General features: G+C 47.8%; 2 protein-coding genes across 3 annotated transcripts in view; both read right to left on the bottom strand.

Moving 5' to 3' along the window:
• The window catches only part of CACNB4 (calcium voltage-gated channel auxiliary subunit beta 4), an 87,636-nt gene that overhangs the window by 46,852 nt on the left and 22,653 nt on the right, over positions 1-18,131 (bottom strand). Inside the window, exon 1 of one of the 2 annotated variants that reach the window (XM_053982598.1) lies at positions 3,976-4,092. The exons of the other annotated variant lie outside the window; for it this stretch is intronic. Within the exon in view, the coding sequence (XP_053838573.1) occupies positions 3,976-4,020 (45 nt within the window). The 5' untranslated portion in view covers positions 4,021-4,092. Of the gene's footprint in view, positions 1-3,975; positions 4,093-18,131 lie in introns of those variants that run through there. 2 annotated transcript variants of the gene reach the window in all.
• Positions 16,837-18,131, bottom strand: part of STAM2 (signal transducing adaptor molecule 2) — a 53,543-nt gene continuing 52,248 nt past the window's right edge. Inside the window, exon 15 of the transcript XR_008437925.1 lies at positions 16,837-16,951. The gene's annotated coding sequence lies outside the window, so the exon portion shown is untranslated. The remainder of the gene's footprint in view (positions 16,952-18,131) is intronic.

Consider the following 18,131-nt stretch of genomic DNA (forward strand, 5'->3'; position numbering starts at 1 on the left):
ACCCCACACCGGTTCCTCACTGACCCCACACCGGTTCCTCACTGACCCCACACCGGCCCCTCGCTGACCCCACACCGGTTCTTTGCTGACCCCACACCAGCCCCTCGCTGACCCCACACCGGCCCCTCGCTGACCCCACACCTGCCCCTCACTGACCCCACACCTGCCCCTCACTGACCCCACACCGGCCCCTCACTGACCCCACACCGATTCCTCGCTGACCCCACACCAGCCCCTCGCTCACCCCACACCGGTTCCTCACTGACCCCACACCGGCCCCTCGCTGACCCCACACCAGCCCCTCGCTCACCCCACACCGGCCCCTCGCTGACCCCACACCGGCCCCTCACTGACCCCACTTTGGCCGCCCCCTGCTCGCTCCCTGCCTGCTGCAGAGCTGAGCTGAGCGTCCCCATCCCCGGCAGCTCTTCCCTAAGGCAGTGAAACAGCCCAGCTAAAGCCTCTCCCGCGCTGGCAAGCCTGGAACTGACACCCCCAGAGGTGAGGAAAGGTGCTTCACATGCTCAGGTGTTGTTCTGAAGGGATAAATGTAAGCAAACAACCTAAAAGGGGCTGCTCTGACAGTTCTGCAGGTGCAAAACACTGAGCCAAGCCAGGTTTTGTTCCTGGGACTCTGTATCACAGAGGACTTGTTGCCAGCTCCTGCAGGCATTTTTTTAATGAAATGCTGTCTTAATGGAAATGTAATTTTACAGAAGAAAAAAAGTGATTTCTTATGGGAAGGTTTCATTGAAGTCTGTTTCTGAAAAAGGTGGAGTCTTTCCCAAAATCCAAGAGAAACTCTGGAGTAGCCCATGGAGCAGCATTCCAATCTCTCCTCACCACAGACACACAATGAGTTCCCAACTGTGAGAGGTAAAACCAAATTCATTTATTATTTGCTCACCCAGGGGATCTCACTGCCCCCTAAGCCCCTTTGCTAAGGGGCTTTTACATCCTCTTGTGATCAAAAACATGAAATGCTTCCCTACAAGGCAAACAAGCTTTAATTCCCAAAAAGGTGACCCTGTTTAGAACTACTCAAAGAATTTTAAAAAAGGCCTAAAAATCAAAAAATCGCAAGGCAGGACAACAAGCAAGGGAAAAATCTTCAGTGGGAAGATGCTTCTCCCTAGGGTGATGCACTCTCCATGTTTCTGTGCTCCTGACAAGGATGCTTGCCCCTGCAGAACGTGGAAACAACTTTTTGCCTGCAGCCCTCAGCTTCAGCAGTGTCATTTTCCTCCTCCAAAAAGCCTCACACCAGCTACTGCATCACCTACTTCACGTTAATCATCAGAGCTGGTAATGCACTGTAATACCATGCACACACTCATGTCTTTATATATCCATCAATAAAAATTGTATTTTTGCTTGTTTTACATATATGTACACGCACAAACACATTATAATAAGAGCTGCTGTTACAAAAATCATGGAAATATCTGTTCACTGTTAAAAAGTGTGTTTGTTGCCGAGCAGCGGATCAGGAGAAATGAGGTCCAGATTTTACAGCACCTTTCCAAAAAGCAAGCATGTTCACTGGGGATGAGTGCCACTCACTGCCCATTCACGTCTGCCTTTAATGCAAATCCAAGCTCTGCACACACGGCTGGATGGGTTTTAGGAGGGCAAATGCCCACTTTAGGCAGAGCTGCCGCGCTAGTGACTCATGTGGCTGTGGTTTATTCCGTGCTGGAAGCGCTGCAATTAGCAGAGCCCTCCCTCCCAGCTCCCCGGGGCTCCAGGGGAGCAAGGAGGATCCAAGCCCGGGGCTGCTCCAGCTCTCCAGCTGCAGGATGAGCCTTCCAGGTCCTAAACCAGAACAATGCAGAGGCCCTGCTTTCATCCCAGCAATCATTCGCTCTGCACCGCGGGGAACCAGAATTCCACAATTCCTTTTCCACCACAATTCCTTTTCCGCCGTCTCAGTCCTCTCCCTTGCTTCTCTCTGGCCAGAAAGTGGCACTCATGTGACCCATCCCCACTACCTGTTTGCCAGGATATTGTCTCAGCAGGCATTCCCAATCCCTGAGTCAGGAGCTAAAACAATAAGGTTTAATGTTTTAAGCAAGTGGCTCAGCAGCATAAAGCAAACAGACACTGGGGAATTTTAACTGCTTTGTGCCTGAGCCTCTGGGGTTTATGGCCTCCAGTTTTTCCACACAACTGGGAGCTCCAGGTTGCTTTTAAGGTTTGGGGTGTTTTTATTAAGAAAAGGGAGGCTCTCACATATTCCTGTGATTCTGGAAATTAGGTCTATCAAAAGCATTCTCAATTACAGAGCAGCTGTAAAATTTAAAAAGCTGTAAAATTGCATTATCATAAACTGCTTAAGGGAGTATTAGGGAATCTGGAAATTACTTTTTCATCCCAATCCTTCCAAGTGGACATCTAAAGACCAAGTTCCTCTCATCCATAAACACAATTCTTCCAGCACAAATCCTAACCCAGATGCTTGTGCAACAGGTTGGTCTCTCCTGCCATTAAAGCTGATTTTCCCAAATAACATTTTTGGAAGAGATCACCGGGGTTTTACTGAAACATGAACTAAACCACAAGAAATTCCACCTCAACATGAGAAAGAACTTAATTCCATGGAGGGTGGACAAGCACTGGAAGTGTCCAGGGAGGGTGTGGGGTCTCCAGAGACATTCCAGACCCACCTGGATGCATTCCTGTGTCACCAAACTCCAGGTGACCCTGCCTTGGCAGGGGCTTGGACTGGGAGATCTCCAGAGGTCCCTTCCAATCCCCTGGGATTCTGGGAATGCACAGAGTTGAAGCACCTTTAAATCCAGCACACGTTTACCTGCATTCTCTGATGAATTTTTATAAAAGACACATTTCTTCCACACCAACCACTATCCAGCAACTCAGTTTTCTCAGCCCTAACACTGCACTTTTAAGTTGTCTTCTTAAGAGCGTAGTTAGACTTTGCTGGAAGACATTAAACCAGCACAAGATGGACTGGGGATGGAGAACAGCTCCCAAGGACTCTCAGTTTGCCTGGTTTATAGAAACACCCAGTTGGATCCCAAATCACATCCCTAAAGGAACCAACCCACTCATCTGCACTCGGCCTGGCAGCTTGTGAGCAGCAGCAGCTGGAGAGAACCCAAAGGAAGAGTTAACACTCAAGGGCAGGAATTTCTAAATTGACCCAAAGCGTTTCCTCATCCCTGGAAGTGTCCAAGGCCAGGCTGGACAGGGCTTGGAGCAACCTGGGATGGTGGAAGGTCTCCCTGCCCGTGAGATGAGCTTTAAACCCTTCCAACCCAAACCATTCCAGGCTTCTAAGCAGCAGAGTTTTGAAATAATTCAAATACCCAGTTCAGAAGGATTCCAATACACAGTACTTCCTCTCAACATGGTGCACTGCATTAATGCCAGTTTTACCCTGTTGTTGTTCCTCTCTCCCTGAAATTAAGGGATGCTAAAACAAGTGAGGTAGCACTTAAGAGGGGACCGCACTTCCAGACAACACTGACACAGGCAGGAGAAAATTCCTCATCCGAAGCCCTCCAGGACCCATCCATTCTCCCGAGGACACCACATCATACCATACATACGTCTGCATTGACGTACACTCTATATTATGTTGTTACCGATGTATTTTACGAGCTGTCCACAACGCCTTATGTAACGGATCCCTGTTTAATATGGAACAGCGTGCCCGTCGCCGCGGCCATCCCGGCCATTCTCCCGGGTGCCCAAGAACACCCACCCGGACACCGGCGGGGAACGCTCCCAAACCGAGGCGTCCGACCGCGGCACCGCGGGCTCCGTGCTGCCAGAGAACCGTTCTGCGAGGGATGCCGGGGAGGGATAATTCCCTAGGGAACCGCAGCAGCCCGTCCCGGCATCTTTGGGGCAGCACAGGGTCACCCCCCCCCGGCGCCTCGCCCGCAGCACGGACACCCAGCCCGCCCGTGCGGCTCTGCGCGCCCCCCGCCCCGCTCCCGCGGCACTCACCGCCTCCGAGTCTTCAAACCCATGCAGGTACAAGTTGTCGTACATGGAGAGCCGGTGCGGGGCCGGAGGGCCGGGGAGCGCGGCGGCGGAGCGCGGTGAGGCGGCGGGGCCGAGCTCCCTGAGCGCTGCGGCGGCGGCGCCGCCTCCCGCCGGCGGCCCCCCCCCCCTCCGCCTGCCCCGCTGCTTCCCGCCCGCCGCGCCGCCGCCCCCCATTGGCTGAGCCGCGCCGCCGCCGCCGCGCCATTGGCTGGGACGCGCCGCCGCCGCCACGCCATTGGCTGGGACGCGCCGCCCGCGAGCAGCGCTGCGCGCTGGCGCCGCCTCACGGCGCCTCACGGGCTGATGGCGGCCGCTGTGCGCCCGGCGGCGGCCAACACGGCGGCGGTCCCTTGCTTATTTGTAATGAAACTGGTTTACAATAAAACAATTCCGGATAGTCTAGAGAAGACTGAGGTAGGATCTCTTTAATGCATACAAACATCTCCAAAATGTGCTGGCGCCGGGCTCCGTTCAGTGGTGTCAGTGACAGGTTGAGGAGCGATGGCCATGAAATAAAACTCAAGTTCCAGCTCAAGATGAGGAAAAAACATCTTTCCATGAGGGTGGCAGAGCACTGGAGCCGCTGCCCAGGGAGGGCTGGAGTCTGCAGGTCATTCCAAGCACCTGGACACATTCCTGTGTCACCTGCTGCAGGTGACCCTGGCAGGACTGGATGGTCTCCAGAGGCCCCTTCCAGCCCAATTCTGTGATTTATTTACAATAAAATACAGCCTTTCTTCTTCAAGACTCCAGAGAACAGCGGGTGGTTTCCAAAAAAAAAAAAAACATCCGTCCACCCCCAACTATATTTGGAACATTAAACCCTGAAGCCTCTAAGACTAAACACTAAGAATTTAAACAGAAAACACACACACACACAATGACTGGAAACAAGAACACCAAGTCCTAAACACCAAGAATTAGAAGAACAGAAGTATGAACCTTATTTACAACTAAATTAAGAAACAAAATCTCTAAACAGGTTCCTCCTGGAGCTCTACAAATTAAATGTCTGGTGTAACACTACATGATTAAAAAGTCAATAAATAATTAAACACTAATGACAGAAGTAATTTACAATTTACTTCCTACCCTTATTAAAACAATTACTTAAAATCTCATCTTCAGTGCAATCTGATCCACCACTGCAGTTTCACAAACGCTTCCTATTTGTGTTTTCCATTGGCTTCATCCACTTTTCCTTCCAAAAGCTTCCATCAGTTCTGCAAAGTTACCACTAATCCCATGGGAAGAGTCCAACAGACACCCGGAGCAAAGCCAAAGGTGTTATTCTTGTGAATATTCCCATATTCACAGTTTCTTACAAATTCAGTGGAAGATTTCCTCAAAGTTATGCTAAGTTTTATTCCAAATTTACCAATTCTGTTGGAGGAGGATCTCAGCTTCTAAGATGGTCTTTAAAATGTTCATAAAACTCCCAATCCAGGAGTTAATTTTTACAGCCTGTTCTACAGACTTCTTGAAGATCTGTGATGTTCCAGATTCTCAACTACGAGAATCATTGGTCAGCTCAAATTTAAAAAAAAGGGCTGTGAAATCACAAGATGAAGGGAAAGAAGGGAACTTCACATAGATTTGTAATAAAACAATTCAGAAGTTAGGGGAATCACTGTTTGATTTCCAGTCCTTACATTTCACACTGTCTTTTTAAGACACCGAGGTTATTAAAAATATATATTTAATGACTCAACTCAAAAGGATCCTAAAAGATGCTATAAAAATACAATTCCCTGTTTTACAGAGGAATTCTAAATCAAAGGCTGTTTTGAATATTATGAGGTAATTTATCCAAGAAACACACCGAGGTGAGGGAGGAAGAACCAAGCTCTTTTAAGTTGACTGGGAAGTAATAGAAATATAATAAATATGCTGAGGGAACGGGGGCCTGAATGGAGCTGACATTATCCAACAGGGAATTCCACTGTTCAGGCCAGTGGCCAACACTACAGGAACGACCTGCTGAAAACATGCAATGGCTGAAGAGCTGAAATGAGCCTTGGTAAAGTCCAACCTTTAGAAAATGTCGTTTTTTGAATGGCTTCAGTTGCTGCATTATTCATTTTTTTTAATAGTGTTCATTGATGATGTTAATCGGAGCCCACAACTCCATGAGGGCACAGGAGATTTTGAAAGAGATGTAAACAAAGACCACGAGTCATCCAAAACTTTTAATGCCCAACAAGTCACTGAGGATATAACCCAGACTAAAATATCTTCAGGTTGGAGGTGGGGGGAAAGAGAAGAGCTCAGAAGTCAGAATACTTTGAGTACCCACAGTCCTCCAAAAATACTTGGCTTCCTCCAAATACTCTGCTGCCATTAGAGATTATTCACATCCTCTTTATTTTTAATTACAGTACAAAGGAAATCTCTCTGAGACGTGTATCCATCTATCCCAAAATATCCATTATTTAGTCAGTCCTGAGCTACCCAAATGTGGGAGCACTGTTTTTTGTTGTTTTTTTTTTCCAAGGGTGTGAATACAGAACCAGAGAAAATTTTATTTCCAGCCCGATCTAATGATTCCTCAATCAAGTGACAGCACTTGTGTGGTTCTTTCAGGAGCTGGAGCAATGAACTATTTGCATAAACACCCTGAAGTGCTGCTGGAATGAATAAACGCGCGGGATCCAGATTGTTCCCTCGCCTCGGCACCGCACTGCGCCAAGCCGGGATGGGAGTCAGCACCTTCTCCTCCCTTCTCCCGACTCCAACCAAGCCCACTTCCACCTGGGATCCCGCCGAGTGGAGCAGCAGCACGCTGCCTCCTCCCCTGCTGCTGTGGGGGAGCCGCAGGAATGTTCACCCTTGAAGCAGCAGAGCCCCAACGCCCATCTCGGGGTCTGCGGTGTCTCTGGGTGTCGGGATGACCCCGAGAGTGTAAAAGTCCTCGTCACCCAGCCTGTGCAGCCAAAGAAGAGTTGGAATGTGTAGGATCAGCTTCTCAAGGGTGTTTATTTTCCCTTGTCTAGAACATTCTTTCTCTGACCTGCCGAGCTCTGTCCAGCAGGTCGGCCATGGCATTCTGCGTGTCGCCTCGGGCGGCGTTTACCTTTTATACTAGAAATTACATGTGTCATATTCACAATATTGTGCCAATATCTATCATCTGTGTTGGACAGTGTGTCTCTACCTTAAACCAACAGAAAAGTGTCACCATCACACCAGACATGGAGGGCAAGGAGAAGGAGAAGAAGGCCAGGACATGCCCAAAATCCTCCATCTTGTATCCCTGAAAAAAAACCCAAAATTCCACTTTTTCACCCTGTGCTAATTCAACTACCACACTACTCAAACCCTTGTGGTTTGTAATTCCTCATACAAAGCTGGCAGTTTTTCCCACGGGCTAAAATGGAAGCCACAGGTGTTTTTGACTTCGTGCCAAGGTCTCTGAGCCCCCTGCCAGGGTCTGAGGACAGCCAGAGGGATGTGCTGGACTCCGACACACCAACACAGCCAAGTTCTTGCTGGCCTCTCCCTGCTCTCACATCAGGCCATGGATTCCTGACATTACTCAGGGATAATGAGGCAAACCCCCCCCAGAAGGCAAGGGCACATTAGCAAAGAGCATTAGTGGTTGCATTAAGAGCAGGCTTGGACATGGATCTGCTCCTTCCAGCACACAGAGGGCTCCAAAACCCACAGTCTCCATCAGCACCCTCCCCATGAAACACAAACTTTGGGTTTCATCTTGCCCCGCCTGGATTCCGGGGCCTGCTGAGGAAAATTGCTCTCCCCTGTGGGAATGCTGCTCTTGTTGCCATCAGCAGAAGATCCCAGGGATGGATTTCGGTGATAGAAAGGGGAAAGGACCATCAGCAATCTCCTACAATCCACCTTGCTTCCATCCATCCATCCGTGGGAAGGAGGCCAGTTCCTCACTCTCCTAAATTACTTGGCACAGCCCCACTCCTTGCCCCTTCTCCCTCTAAAGCAATTTCCCTGCCTCTCCCCCTCCTCCTCTGTCTTATAATAGAGATTAGATAAGAATCTGGTGCAGTGACAGCAGCTTCTGCCCTGGGTGGAGGCACAGCCAGGAGAACCTCCTGAGATCCCCTCTAACCCTCTTTTCCAGCAGAATGGGACTCGTGGGACTTGGAAGTCCTTGAAGCCACCAGAGGAATAGGGATTTACATCCAGTGTTTCTGTTTCAAAAGAAAGGAGGACTGTGCTGTTTGGGATACATCCTGGCACAGAGGATTCGGTGAATTTTAAGGTTTTATTCAAACAGACTGGGTGGACAGTGTGCTTTAATCCTTGGAATTTCAAGTAATAAATTAGTCTGGTCTAATTTGACAGCTCTTCTGGAGGAAGCGAGGTGCCACCTATCCTAAAACACATTTATCTGACACTGTTATGTAAAGGCTGCTATAATTAAAGAGTGTGAAGACTCGGTTGTCACTTCCTCTTGGTTGGAAGCACCTCCAGCGAGAGGTAACTGGGCTACATTTGTAGGTACCCTCTAAATTTAACGAGCTGTGAAATGCCTCTTTCCCACGGGCACTGTGGAGATCTGCAGGAAGCCAAGGCCTTCCAGAGGGTTTGTCACAGGGAAGGGTGGATGATCCCCAGCTCCTGAGGCAGGCAGGGGTGTGCTCCAAGGGTTCAATTGCTCCAGCCAGCTCCAGCTGTGGCTTCCACTGGTGCACATTTCTCGGGGTCTGGGAGTTGGGATGACCCCAAGAGTGTAAAAGTCCTCGTTCTCCCAGCCCATGCAGCCAAAGAAGGAGCCTGAATGTGCAGGGTCGGCTTCTCAAGGGTGTTTATTTTCCCTTCTCTAGAACATTCTCTCTCTGCCCTGCTGAGCTCTGTCCAGCAGCTCGGCCATGGCATTCTGTCTGCCCTCAGGGCAGTGTTCACATTTTATACCCAAAACTCCGTGTGCCATGGTTACAATAACGTGCCAATATCTGTCATTGATGTTGGACAGTGTGTCTGTGCCTTAAACCAACAGAAAAGTGTCACCAGCACAGCGAGACATGGAGGGCAAGGGGAAGGAGAAGGTCAAGACATGCCCAAATCCCTCCATCTTGTACCCCCTGAATCCCATTCTAAAAGCCCCAAAATTCCACTTTTTCACCCTGTGTTAATTCAACTACCACACCACTCAAACCCTCGTGGTTTGTAACTCCTCACACAGAGTTGGCAGTTTTTCCCACAGGCTAAAATGCAAGCCACAGGTGTTTTTGACTTCGTGCCAAGGTCTCTGAGCCCCCTGCCAGGGTCTGGAGCCAGCCAGGGCAGCCAGAGGGATGTGCTGGACCCCGACACACACTGAGCAGAGCAGATCCCAGATCACCTCGAGAACAGCCCCGTGTGAGCACAGGGATCCCTCTGGAAGATGAGGAGCTTGGAATGAAAGATCTGCACAGATCCATGGCCATCAACCACAGAGATCTCCCTCCAGCAGCTCCCAGTGTCCACCAGGCTGATGAGAAGGTCCAAAATATCGAGTCACACCCCAAAAAGCCAGAGTGGATTTGTGGCTGGAATTGTGTCAGATTTCCTTGCTGGAAGGGAGATGGGGGTTCTGTTTTTAGGGAAGATCCACGTTTTTATCTGCCCTGCCAAAAACCATCTGGGCCAAAGGATTAAGCACTTGTTTTATTCCTTATTTTAAGCTCCTCTGCTTTCCTTATGAATGTTAATCAATCTCCTTAGCTGCCATAAGTGCTGATGCCGAGTTTCTGTGCAACACTTCAGCCTGCAACTGTTGGAATGATGGGAAACGCTCTCTAAAAGCCAATCACAAACCTTATGGGAAGCTGCTGCTGTTTTACCCAAGCAGGGAAAGGCACCAGTGCATCCTGGAAACCCCACCAATAGTGGAACACACCCACCAGGGCTGCAGTCGTCCCCCTGGGACTGGGACCAGCAAAGCTGCAGGGAGAAGGAGCACTGGAAGTGTGCTGGGAATGCCAGGACATCCCATTACTGAAGATCCAACCTCTACAGAGCAATGAACTGAAAGATTTTCCAGTCTCAGAATAGGCAAACAGCCCAGAAAGCTCCTGGTCGGTGTTAATTTCCCAGATGCATTTAAATATTTGCAGTTTTATCAGTGCACACTCATGAAAAGGTTGCTTGAAATGTATTTTTGATAAATTACGATTATCATGTAATAGTTCTTTAGAGAAAACAAAGCCTTGAGTGAGCAAAAAGACAACCCTGCAAGCTAAAATGAAATTCCAGCTTCTGTAAAATACAGGATCTCATGGAGATTTTTTTTTTATTATTTCTTTAGCTAAACTAGTAAAACTACACGTTTTATTTTGTTTTTAGGGCAAAGGGTGTCTTTAAAAGAGTCAGACACAGAGCTTTTAAATCCCAGTGCTAAGAAGAATTTGCTGTTCTTGTTAAGAGGTTAAAAGACTAAATAAATATAGAAATACTAGGCTCAACTCCATCCCCAGTTTGCTGCTTCCCCTTGGGACTTTACAGGGATGCCTTGATGAGGCTGCTGATTTTATTGCCCTTCCCTCTGCTTTATAATCCAATTACCACAGGCTGCCACACAGAATTCCATGGCAGGGGATGACAGGAAACTCCTCAGTTCCCTGCAGCAGATTTCCATGACTCCCGTCCAAGTGGAGAAACTGATCCAGAAACAACAGATCAATGAAGGAGGAACCACTTGTCCAACCTGATTTCCTGAAATATTTAGCCAGAGTACTTGGGAGCTGAGTTGAGAAGAACAAATATTCCTGGCTTTAGCTCTGCATATTTAAGTGAGTTGTGCTCCTTCCTGTAAAGTCTCTGGGAGACCTCTCCTTATGTACCTGCTGAAACGATGACTCTGGGATGTTCTCACCATGCAGGAGCAGAACACACAACATGTGGAAAAATCCTGAAAATGATGGCTCCTCATCTTCCCTACGGGACTGCCCTGCAACACGTAGAAACCCTATTTGCTGGTTTGCCCTGAGAGGTGTTTTAAAAGATTTTATTCTGTTCTCAGCCTCGACGAAGGGTGAGACACAAGAGATGTAAAACTCAACACCATTCCATCAGAAGTCACCCTATTTCCTGGTTACAATACTTTATAAATGTTTTTCAGCCTGTTGGCTTTTGCCACACAATGCTGCTATTAATCACCTATATTTTTTCTAACATTAATCACCAATATTTTTTCTAACACTAATCACTTATATTTTTTCTAACTTTAATGACCTATATTTTTTCTAACACTGATCACCTATATTTTTTCTAACATTAATCACCTGTATTTTTTCCCCACGTGGTCCTGCTACAACGCATCTTTCCCAGTTCTAATTCTCTCAAATACCTATTCTTTTTTGCAAGGTCATATTTTAAACTTGTCGAAACTCGTAAAAACCCTACTCCTGTATTTCTGCTGTTTCTCCATTGGAGAGGTTCACTCCCTTCCCCTGGCAATTCCTGAAGGAAGATTTCCAGGAGAAGGACTCAGGGTCTTGCCAGCGAGGTGGGATGGCTCAGAACAAACACCCAAAAGCCAAAACAATCCCTTGTTCCTCCCTCTGCAGGGACACCCCGAGCCAGCTCTGCTCCAGCAGCTGTGACTCGGGACAGGACAAGAATTCAGGGATCTCCAGGCACTGCCATCCTCCCCAAGGGCAGGAGGGAATTTGGGATGAAGGGATCCATCCCTGTTCTGCTCAGGGTGAGGAACACCTGCAGTTCTCACTTCAGCACCTCCCAAAACCCAGCAGCTCTGTGCGAGTCCTTTCACCAGCCCCAGGCGCTTAGAAAGGGCTGAAAACACCTTGCAGAAGGAAAAAATATCATTCCAAAAGTCCCTGCAGCAGCAGAGCCCATCCTTGTGCTACAGATCTGTGCGCACTTCAGAGAATCCCAAATCCCAGAATCCCAGACTGGTTTGGGTTGGAAGGGACCTTAAAGCTCATCCCATTCCACCCCTGCCACGGGCACGGACACTTTCACAGAGCAGGCTGCTCCAAGCCCAGAAACTTGATTAAATCAGGTCATTTCTGATGCTCTGAACACTTAGAAAATGCTAATATTTTTCCCTCTGACTCTTTCATGCAGGTTCAGACCTGCATTTTCCCTAATCTCTCAAACCCTGCATTAAAAAAAAAAAAGAACAGAATCATTCGTTTATCCCAGTCTTTTACAACATCCCTACAGAGATTACTTAAAAACCTCCAAACTCTAAATAAACTGCTGAAAATTCTGCCCTAGATCTAAAACTGCTTACGAGACAGGAAGTAAAAATTAGGAATAAATAGAAAAGCATTAATATCCAGTGGCCCCCAAAACAATTAATGTTTTAATTAGGAAAATAATAGAAAGTATTAATTAATTTTTATTTAATAAATTGATATTTAATTAGGAAATACATTAATTTCCTAATTAATATTTTAATTAGGAAAGCATTAATATTTTTTGTGGCCCCTGAAAAGTTTGAGGACTTTTATTTCCACTATGTTTCAAGTGAGAATTGGAGTTCACTTGAGAGCAAAAAATGGAAAAATTCAGCCTGAGCAGCTCAGCCTGACAGAGTTACAAGCAGAAAACAGAATATTCTAATTGGGAGTGTGGAGAATAATAACTAATGGCAGCTCTGCCATCCCTGCCTATAATCATGATGAGCAATAGAGGAGCAGATCAGAACCTCATGTTCTCAGCATTTAATTCAGTGTCCAGATGAGGGAGCACGGAATTAAAAGGTGCTAGAACTCAAAATTCATAAAAGGACGTATTTATCCCAAATGGAGAAAAAGCCCAGGCTCTGTTAGAATGATGAACTTGGAAGCTTATCCTGAAAAAAAGCTTGGCCATGAGTTGGAATATTACACCTGCTGTAGCTCTGCGTGTTGTGCTTGGCAAAATTTAGGGGATAAAGGTAAAGATTTGACTTCAGCCTTGATCCCCTGGCAGGAACAGGCTTAGCAAAGGACCTAAAGTTGACTTTTTTTTCTGTGAGTGTTTTCCACTGTATTTTATTCACCAAAAAGATCTGCTGTGATGGGCAGAATAACAGCTCAAACACACAATGATTCACTGAATTCTGCTTTGCCCAGCACTCTGTGCAGCCAAAGGAAACCCAAACTTTTTGGGCTAGACCAGAGGCTTGAGGCAGAATTTTCAGATACATCGATGCAGTGATGAAAAATTTAGTTTGTTCCAGTTCAGGCTAGAAATAAAACGGCTCATTATTGCAATTAAATATTATATTAATGTGAAACACATAAAATGTCTTAGTAGGGAATATTGCTGCCACCTCTTGGTCCAGCAGGGTGAAAATAGCAGGGTAAGATGAACCAGAGAGCTGCAGGTGGAGCTTTCCTGGATGTTTTCTCCTGTCAGAAATCTGGCTCTTGGAAACCTGTGGGTTTAGGATGCCTTTCCAAACCCAGCTGGGAATGGGATACTCTGAAATCACTTCTGTTGATCTTGAGTGAGGGAAAATTGGCTGGGCATGGAGGGAATTTGGAGGGGGGAAAAGCCATAATTTGACTTTACTGTTCAAGTTCTCCTTGGAGCTGCTCCTTGGACACTACAAAGGCTACTGAAGGTCAAATTCCCAACAAATGGAGATCCAGCAGGCACCACCAGGGTCCCTTTCTCCCCATCCATGTCCCACTGAGACTGTTCTCACCTGGCCAGCAGGGACCAGGGTGTGAGCAGGCTCCAAGGCTCCTCGTGGCCTGGCAGAGTCAGGAATTGTTGCTGTTAGAAATTAAGGGATGGGGCTATTTTCAGGCTAAAAATGATTTATTGCTCAGATAAACATCAGTCTCAGGGGCTGTGAGATTTTAGAGGAGCAAGCATTCAGCCATAGCTCAGAGTAGTCACAAGTTTCTTCATTACAAGCCAATACAGAACTTTCTAACCCAACAGACAGCTGTCACAGGGTTTATTTTACTTTTCTGACCTATCACCTTTACTTACTGCTGCTGCAATCAGTATACTTTTGTCCAATGACTTCTGTCTCATTTATATAAATATATTTCTATTATAACTTCTAAACTCTCAGCTCACTCTATACAACCTCACCTCTACATTACAAACCCTTCACCATCTTACCCATACAGTTTCTCATTTATTTAAAGCATATTCTTACTTACATCTATAGAAACATAAGTTTATGGGTTTTTTTTGCTTAGTCTGTGTGTTGTATTTTTACATCAAATCTCCCAAGGCTGCAGATCAAACCCTCCTGTGCCTGTGGAAGTTTCTGTTTTTCTGATTCCCACAAGGAATACCCCACCCAAAACCTTCCCAGCAAAGCCCACTGCTCCTTCTCACTCACTCCAGACTGAGTTTCTTGGAAAACTGTTCCAGTGGAAGATTCTGAGCCTTTGGTTCTGCCAAAGCTGAGTCAGATTTTGTGCATCACAGGCAGCAGGGGAGGGACCCCATCCCACCCCACTGCACTGCTTCACCCCTTCCCAGGGATCCAGAACTCTCCCCAACACCAGCTGAGCTCCTTTGGCTTCCCACTGAGCCTGGATCCCACCCAGCCCAGGGCCCCAGCCTGGATCTGGGGGATGGAAGGAGGGCACTGCAGGAGGGAAGGCACAGGGATGGCTGCAGCTCCAGCCCCAGCCCCAAACCACACTCAGCCAGCACTGCAAACCTGCAGGGACTGCAGTTCCACAGCCACACGTGCAACCTGCTGCAACGAAAGGAAGTGGGGCAAGTCCACTCTGAAAAATCCATAAATAGCCCTGACCCTGCCTAAGGGGAAGGTGTGGAAGGGCCAAATGCTCTTTAATCAGAGGTGAGGTGACCCCCACAAAGGCTGGATGGTCCTTCAGGCTGGACTCACACACTCCTAGAGCCACGGGATTTAACCCCAGTTCAGCACAGCAGCTTTACAGACTTAGTCATGGGGGAAAAAATAAAAATAAAAGAGTTTTTCTTAAACATCTTCAATACTTTTCACAGTAGCAGGAAGCAGGCATTAAGGATTTCACAGGTTCTTTTGTCCCTGGACTCATTCCTGCCCACGCACTTGCGTGCCCGCTCTCCCCACGGAATTGGAGAGCCCTGAGCTCCTCCTCGTGCAGATAATTTGGGTTTATTCGTCTTCTGCAGAGCCCACCTAAACCCTGGGGGTGGTGAGGGGGTGGGAAGGGCAGAGGTGACAAAGGAGCAGAGCTGAATTTCGCTCAGAACTGGGAATATCCAGCTCTGAAGGTGAAGCTTGACAGGGCTGATACATCCAGGAAAACATTTCCTTAAAATACCAAATGGCTCTAATTGAAACCAGACTCTTAAATGCCTTTATCTTAAATGAGCAGGTATGAAGGGGTAATGAGAATATTCCTTCCACTGCAGACAATTCCTCCTCTCCCTGCTGAGCACTGACAGACAATAGCTCCGAAATTCCTTCCCAACATCCATAATGCTGATTAAACTTCAGCTTTAGGGGTTTGAGCAGCCATTTCCACACCAAGCTGTTGTGTTGCAAGACTCACAGGCATCGTTTTCCCACCACAAAAAAACCCCAGCAAATAACCCAAAAGCAGTGTCTGATTCCAGAATCCTCCTCACAGGTAATTCACAGTAATTTCCAGTGCTACCAATCAATTCATAAACCCCAAAAATACATTTAATGAATGGAATAAATACGTTTAATGAATGGAATAAGCACGTTATGGCCATTTGTGGCCCAGGAATGCTTCACACACAGTGTCATTTTGTTATTTCAAATGAGCTGGTTGGAGTCCAACACCTGAAAGAAGTGCCAATTAATGGAGGTGCATTAATTAGCAGCTCTGGAGACCTGGACTGTGATTTGCAGCACTCCTGAACAGACACGTGGGCAAGACAAACAGGCTGGTGAGCCCAGGCTGGATTTGGGCCAGAAACCCAAAAAATGAACCCAAAACACGACAAGCTGTGGTCTGGGTCACAACACAGAATTGCCAACCTGCTTCTGCTCTTACCAAGCACCACAAATCACACAAAATAAACCCCCAGGAGGAGGAAATGGCACCACACAAAGTGGGGAAAAACCAGCCCTGAGCTCCCCTGTGTCCTGCACCAAGCCGGTCCAAGGGAGGAGAGGATTCCAAGAATGCCTCCAAACAGGAGCACCACATGGTTTGGGTTGAGTGGGGAAGTGGAGGCAAAGCAGCTCCACATCAGTGTTTTGGGCAGAGGGAAAACCCCCCTGAACTCAAGTTCCAGCTCTGCTTCGAGCCTTAGAGATGTGATAAAAAAGGGAATTACCAAACCCAGGTGGTATTTTACAGCTGCATTTCAACCTCACTGAGCATTCCCAGAAAACCTGGGGACTCCACATCCCTGGGAATGCCCAAGGCCACGTTGGACAGGGCTTGGAGCAGCCTGGGACAGTGGGGTGGGATGGGATGGGATGGGATGGGATGGGATGGGATGGGATGGGATGGGATGGGATGGGCTTTAAGGTCCTTTCCAACCCAAACTGTTCTGGGATTCTCTGGGATTGTTGGGGTGCCTGTGCAGGGCCAGGAGGCACATAATGATCCTGTGGGTCCCTGTTGGAATCCGAAATGCAGGAAAGTCTCAGAACTTTGGGCTTGTAAGCCAAAGGTTAGAATTAAACCCAGGATTTGAGCTGAGACCTTGGAAAAGGCTTCCAAACTTAGGAGTGAGAATGTGGATTTATAGTTTAGAGCAGAGACACATTAAGTTAGGAAGAGGAAAGTTTAGAGTTTTAGAGTTTAAGATATAGAGAAAATAAAAGCAGTTCCAGAGGTAACAAGGAGTTCAGAATGCAGCACTGTGGGTTTGTGTGCCATAGCACGACTGGCTAACAAAGCTGACACATGAGTACGTAAGACAAAATATTTAAGTCAAAAACATAAATATCCTTGTTGGTGGTGTTTTATTGGTCAATAAATCCTTAACAGGTCTTGTAACTAAGGGTCTTGTGACCTTCTGAGCCACGCAGGGAAGATTGAGCCCAACTCACCCTTCCTGCCTGTGCAGAAGATACAAAAATAAATCACACCATCTAAAAAACTCAGAGGTCCCATCTCCAACTCATTCAGAACTCCCACAGGTCCCCTCTCTCTCTGGATATTCTGTGGCTCCCTGCCTGCCCCTCCACCAGCAGCTCTCCTGCCTCATTCCTGCTGGCTCTGCACAGATCCCAGCCAGAGCTGCTTGGGCTCTTTCCCAAGCTCCTGTGATCCCATGGAGCAGCCAGGCAGGCACTGGCAGGACTCCCCTCCTCTGCAGCTCCCCCGGAATGACTCAGAGCACAAAGCTCGTATTTATACACCAGAGATGTGCAAAATCTGCACAGGATGAGAAAGTCTTTCAGCTTTAGCACGAGGGTGCTAAGTGCTTTGCTCAACACTTCCATTTCTGGAGACAGAGGAACATCAGAAATCAATCAATCAATCAATCAATCAATCAATCAATCAATCCCTGCTTTCATTTGGAAGCTTCTCCAGCACAACTGGGGAAAACAAAATTCTCCTTGATTTCAATAAAATCACAGCTACAAATTTCAACACTCACAGCTACATCACTAAAAGGGAATATACCCAGGGAGAAAGTGGCTCCAAACCAGCTGGTTTGGAAACTACTGAGGTCAGCTTTTATTCCCGAGGGTTGGAACATGTCCAGGGAAGGGAACAGGGCTGGGAAGGGGCTGGGGAATTCCTGAGGGAGCTGGGAAGGGCTGGAGAATTCCTGAGGGAGCTGGGAAGGGGCTCAGCCTGGAGCAAAGGAGGATCCAGGAGGGAAAAGCTCTGCAGCAGAGCCCTCCACAAACTTCCCACACTTTTTTTTCCCCTCACGTTTTCTCCCACTTTTTAATTTTCCCCTCATGGCAGGGGAGACCCTGAGGGGCTGGAGCAGGGCCAGGGAAGGGAACGGAGCTGGGAAGGGGCTGGGGAATTGCTGAGGGAGCTGGGAAGGGGCTGGAGAATTCCTGAGGGAGCTGTGAAGGGGCTCAGCCTGGAGCAAAGGAGGATGCAGAGGGATCTTTTCCCTCTCTGGAATTCCCTGCCAGGAGGGGACAGCCAGAGAGATTTGGGATCATCCCAGGGAACAGGGACAGGAGGAGAGGGAACGGCCTCAGGCTGGCCCAGGGGAGCTCAGGGTGGGTTTTGGGGAAATTCCATCAGGAAAAGGTGCTCAGGTGGAGCCCC

Source organism: Vidua macroura, chromosome 7, assembly GCF_024509145.1.
Source record: "Vidua macroura isolate BioBank_ID:100142 chromosome 7, ASM2450914v1, whole genome shotgun sequence".
In the NCBI taxonomy this organism is placed as follows: domain Eukaryota; kingdom Metazoa; phylum Chordata; class Aves; order Passeriformes; family Viduidae; genus Vidua; species Vidua macroura.